At 38.6% G+C, this 6033-nt stretch overlaps 1 protein-coding gene across 1 annotated transcript; it reads right to left on the bottom strand.

Moving 5' to 3' along the window:
- Nucleotides 1-4450: 4450 nt before the first annotated feature.
- Nucleotides 4451-5380, bottom strand: LOC117038486 (olfactory receptor 7A10-like). Its single transcript, XM_033135453.1, has one exon. It carries the CDS (start codon nucleotides 5378-5380, stop codon nucleotides 4451-4453), a length of 930 nt encoding a protein of 309 aa, XP_032991344.1.
- Nucleotides 5381-6033: the final 653 nt, after the last annotated feature.

Below are 6033 nucleotides of genomic sequence, written 5' to 3'. Positions count from 1 at the left end.
AGCTCCAAGTCAAGTCGTTTTCAATCCAGTTGTGGAGGGCGCAGCTCAGTGGCCCATGTGAGAATCAAACTGGTGACCTTGTTGTTATGAGCACGGCACTCTAACCAACTTAGCCAGCCGGCCGCCCTCTCTTTCATATATTTTTAAATTGAGAAATAATTGTCATTTTCTTTAAATAGTGATCAAGAACACTGGTGGCTTAGAAACTAGCTCTTTCCAGAAATTGAAAGAATTTACAATAATAATATTATTGCCTTAGCCAGCATCTTACATGAAAATATCTTGACCATGAAAGCCAGTATTGTCCTTTCCTCAATCACTTCCTTCAATTATGAATTCATCTGGAGCCAAGTCTTCCACGAAAAATCCCCAAATTGTGCAGAAAACAAATACACTTCTGTTGAGAAAAATCAAAGCTAGAATGTTTAGCCATTAAAGTGTTTCCCCCAAGTCGCCTCAGCTCAAGTGCCTTCACTGCAGTGACTCAGGAAGGGGCAGGCTCCCTTCTTCCATATCACCCATCACAGAACACCTGTTGCCAAACAGCCATCCAGGGGTTTTGACCAGATGCCACATACAGGGAGACTTCCCTGTGTTCTGATGTTCACGTTTATGAAGGAAAAAATACCGTAATCCAGGAGTGACAAAGTAAACACTTTTGGATCACTCTCTCCAAATCTACATTCTGCCACAGTCCAAGGAAACACGCAAAGTCCCTTCTACCTCACGGCTGTGGGCCCCCCAATACTCGGCACAGTTATCCTCGGGTGTAACTGCTTCTCATGGTTCACTTCTTCCCTGTCTCTGCGTGAAGCACAGTGATGCCACGTCTCTCTCACAGTCACAAATTCATGCTATCATCCTTTCTTTAAGAATTTCATCCGTCATAGGTGTCTGCATTAATTCTTATTTTTGCAAAGACAAGGGGCATTTTAAGGAAACTGATCACACTGTGTAGTCTAAATGGGGAGATATGTTCGCGGAAGTTTATGAGCCTACCTAGTAAAAATCTATGGTCCTAACTTCCTTTTCAAAAAACCTCTGTGGTTCCTGTCTCCCCTATACATATGTATAGATATCTATCTACCGTTTTAGAACACGGGCCTCACTGGGTCTCCATGTGCAGGTGCAGGGGGGCAGCCATCTTTTTCCTTGTTCTTTCCTTTTCCCAAATAAAACCTTTTTGACGATGAACTACCGACTCAATATTATTTGTCAGCTGACAGCATTGAGATACATCTATTTAGGGAATTTGTTCCCTTAAACTCTCTAATGAATTCTCCATTGCATAAAATAAACGTGGTTCTGAGTCAGGCCTTTGTGCATGAAGAAAGGAAATGTATTCATTACTAAAATTAAGGTCAAACATTCTACATTAACTCCATACGCCTAAAGTTCTAATTCTCCTAGCTTCATGTTAATTTAACCATTCATTCTTTTAAATTCTATTCTCTCCAAATTTCTTTCCAGTTTCCGTTCACATGAAAGTAACATTAATGAGTCTGTGTGATGCGGTTGTGTGTGTGTGTGTGTGTGTGTGTGTGTGTGTTACCTGAATTAGAGTCGGGCAAAACTGTCCATATATGTACGTGTACATACACTCCTTACCTGTGAAAGAGTTCTTAGACTCACCAACTACTTCCAAACATTTTATTTTTTCTAACAGCATCCACCTGAATTAGCTTCATCATCCCATATCACCATCAGAAACGCGTAAATAAGATCAGGGTGATTATATTATTTACAGTCACATAACAAAGCAACTAATTAAACATAGATTACATACATAACTTATAAATAGTTATATAATTTATATATATAATTATAAATATATGTATATGTGTGTATATATGTATATATTCATGCAATATGTATTCTTAATTTTTGTATGGCTCCTTTAACTCAGCAATGGATGCATTTTTAAAGGAGACTCAAATATGGAAAGAGATTCTCTGCTCAATTTTTGGAATAATTGATATTCTTAAAGTGTCCATACTACAGTTAAAGAGAAAATCACAGGCCCAAAATGGCATCACTGGTGGTAAAAACTCATTAGGCCAAACATAAATTTAATATGGAACCTTTTGGCAGTTTCAACCTCTATTAGAAATGTAATTTTAATCAACCAGTCTGGAATTTTCTGTGAAAGCACTGGTCACAAGGGCCCTCTACATTCCCCATGGAAGGAAGAGGGAATCTGTAGGATGAGAAACCTTGCAGTTCCCTATCTCCTCCCAAAAACACGTAGGTGTAAAATTAGTCTTTTCTTTTCTTTTGTTAATAGGTCCTCGCCCCACCCTTCTTCATTGAAAAACTTCCATTTTGTACAATCTTGGCTGTTCCCTTCTGGTTGCTGGAAGGGATGCTGCCTCATTCACGAATCACTTAATAAAGCCAATTACATCTCCAAATGTACTTGGTTGATTTTTGGTGCTTTGATAGGGATTGCATTAGGTCAAAAGATTGCTTTGGGTAGTGTGGACATTTTAACGATGTTAATTTCTCCTGTCTGATACCACAATATACGCTTCCATTTATTGTATCTTCTTCAATATCTTTCTTTAGTTTCATATACTTTTCTGTGTATAGGTCTATTCTCTCCTTGGTCAAATTTATTCCGAGGTATTTTTTTGATGCAATTATCAATGAGATTGTTTTCTTTATTTCTCTTTCTGATGGTTCAGTATTAGTGTATAAAAATTCAACTGATTTCTAAATATTAACTTTGCATTTTTCAAGGACAAGAACAAAAAATCTTAAATTGATATGGAACCACAGAAGACCATGAATAACCACAGCACTCTTGAGAAAGAACAAAGTTGGAGATATCATGCTACCTGATATCAAGCTATACTACAAGGTGATAGTAATAAAAACAGCACGGTACGGGTATAAAAATAGACACAGAATTCAATGGAATAGAATAAAGAGCTCAGAATTAAACCCACACATACATGGTCGTCTGTCTATGAAAACAAAGCAAGAATATACAGTGAGGTAAAGACAGTCTCTGCAATAAATGGTGTTGGGAAAACTTGCATTTATGGGAAAATATGAAACTGGAACACCTTCTTACACCACATACAAGAATAAACTCAAAATGGACGAAAGACTTAAATGTAAGACTTGGAACCATAAAACTCCTAGAAGAAAACATAGGCAGTAATTCTCTGACATTGCTCTTAGTAATATTTGTTTTATGATATATCTCCTTGGGCAGGGGAAACAAAACAAAAAATAAACAAGTGTAAGTACATCAAAGTAAAAAGGTTTCGCATGGCAATGAAAACCATCAACAAAAAGAAAAGACAACCTACTGATTAGGGAGGAGACATTCGCCAATAATACATGAGATAGGGGTTATATATCAAATTTGTAAAGAATACACACAACCTCAAAACAACAAACAATCCCATTTAAAAAGGTCAGAGAACTGAAAAGACATTTCTCCGATGTGCAATAGGTATATAAAAAGATAGTCAATGTCACTAATCATCAAATTAAAACGACAATGAGATATCAACTCACATGTGTCAGAATGGCTGTTGTAAATCAATAAGCAACAAGTGTAGATGAGGACGTGGAGAAAAACAGAACCCTCGTGTACTGTCGGTGGAATTGCAAATTGGTGCAGACATTATGGACCACAGCAATTCCACTGCTGAGTAATGATCGAAAGAAATCCAAACACTTAATTAGGAAAGATATGTGAACCCCTATGCTCACTGCAACACTATTTACAATAGCCAGATATGTAAGCAACCTAAGTGCTCATCACTTGACGACTGGATAAAGAAGATGTGGTACATATATACAATGGATTATTACGTGGTCATAAAAAGGAACGAAATCTTACCATTTGTGACACCATGGGTGTACCTGGAGGGAATTATGCTAAGTAAAACAAGTCAGACAGAGAAAGACAAATACCATATGATCTTGCATATACATGGAATTGAAAGAGAAAAATAAACAAAACAAAAACAGACATATTTACAGAAAACAAATTGATGGTTGCCATAAAGGTGAGGGTTGTGGCCTGGGTAAAAAAGTAAAGGGATTAAGAAATATAAATTGATATTTACAAAATAGTCCCAGGGATGTAAAGCACAGCATACAGAATATAGTAAATAACATTGCAGCAACTGTATATAGTGCCAGGAGGTACAGACTAATGGGGGGTCACTACATAAATTATATGAATGTCTAACGACTATAGTGCACTCCCAAAAGTAATATAAAATAATATTGATGGTCAACTATAAATGAAAAACATAAATAATTAAAGAAATTATATACAGAAGTTGAACTCAAACAAATAGATATTCCAGAATATAAATAAAAGAAGGAAATTCCATAAACACAATCTGATTAAAGAATCACAATGTGAGGTTTTAGACTTGGAGCCATGAAATCAAGGGCACTTTATCAGTCAGGACGACCGTCCCTTTTATGCTGTCATCCCAAAGGACCTTTTCAGAGCCCCCTTTATGTCTTTATTCCTGAGACTGTAGATGAAGGGGTTCAGCATGGGGGTGACCACTGTGTACAGGACCGAGGCTGTAGCACTAGAGCGTGCATTGTGGGTAGCAGGAGAGCTGAGGTACACTCCTAGGCATGTTACATAAAATAAGGAGACGACCGAGAGGTGAGACGCACAGGTAGAAAATGCTTTATACTTCCCCTGAGCCGACGACATTGCACGTATGGAGGACATTATCCTGTAGTAAGAGTAAAGGATTCCAGCCAGAGGACCACCACCCAGCAGCACAGCTACAAAATACATCACCAGGTTATTAACAAAGGTGTCAGAACAGGCAAGTTGGATCATCTGGTTGAGTTCACAGAAAAAGTGGGGGATTTGCAAGTCTGCACAGAAGGAAAGTCTCAGCACCATTAAACTTTGTAAGAAAGCATTCAGGGCACTCATGATCCAGGACACCAGAACCAACCGTCCACAGATCCAGGGGTTCATGATGACAGTGTAGTGCAGGGGGTGACAGATGGCCACAAAGCGGTCATAGGCCATCACGGTCAGGAGAAAGTTATCCAACGTGCCAAAGAGTAGGAAAAAGTACATCTGTGTGATGCAGCCTTCATAGGTTATGACGTTGTTCTGCGTCTGGATGTTCACCAGCATCTTGGGGATGGTGGTGGAGGTGAAACAGATGTCCACAAAGGACAGGTTGGAGAGGAAGAAGTACATGGGTGTGTGCAGGTGGGAGTCTGAGCTGACGGCCAGGATGATGAGCAGGTTTCCAAACACAGTGATCAGGTACATGGAGAGGAAAAGCCCAAAGAGGAGGGACTGCAGGTCTGGCTCCTCTGAAAGTCCCAGGAGAACAAATTCTGAAACTCTGGTAAGATTCTCTGGTTTCATGTGGAAGAAGTGATTTCCAAGACAGGAAAATCACCTGAGTAATTTTCATACAAAGTGACATTACTCAGATGCTCCAATGCTACAATTTATATTTTGTAGCCAAGTCATTAATTTCAATGTTTTTGTACGGATCTTGTTCTTTTAAGGGGTTTCCTGCGCCATCGCAGAATAGGAATTTTTGTCCCAATATGCTTCTTTCCACTGTCATGTATTCTACAATTTTCATGAGAAATTCTTCATGTACTTCAGGAATACAAATTGAGCTCTCACCGTGTTTTAGGTACTGTCTAGCCTGTGAGTGCTAGAGGGCTGAAAAACAGAAGTTTATACAAGTCAATGAAGGAGAAAACATATGCAAGCTAATAATAAAAGCATACAACATTTCATATGGTGACAGATCATATGAAGAATGGAAAGGAAGAGTAAAACAAGATAGTGACTATTGTTTTTTTTCCCCAAGATCATTTAGTCAAGTCCTGTAAACAAGGTGACATTTGAACAGAGACCTCAGTGAAGAAAGTGAAGGAGATGCAAGGAAATGTGGGTGTGTGTTCTTGGAAGGAGGAATGGCCAGTCCTGGGGTGGAGGAGAAGGGCTTTAGTGATCTGTCTGAAGTGAATATTGGAGGATCTGAAGAACTTGATTATAATTAT

The sequence above is a fragment of the Rhinolophus ferrumequinum genome, chromosome 18 (assembly GCF_004115265.2).
Source record: "Rhinolophus ferrumequinum isolate MPI-CBG mRhiFer1 chromosome 18, mRhiFer1_v1.p, whole genome shotgun sequence".
In the NCBI taxonomy this organism is placed as follows: domain Eukaryota; kingdom Metazoa; phylum Chordata; class Mammalia; order Chiroptera; family Rhinolophidae; genus Rhinolophus; species Rhinolophus ferrumequinum.
The sequence above is the reverse complement of the archived record's forward strand: the minus strand, read 5'-3'. Positions and strand labels throughout refer to the sequence as shown.

Excerpts from the sequence above, each read along its gene's own strand:
- LOC117038486 (XM_033135453.1), bottom strand. The coding sequence starts at position 5,380 with ATGAAACCAGAGAATCTTACCAGAGTTTCAGAATTTGTTCTCCTGGGA.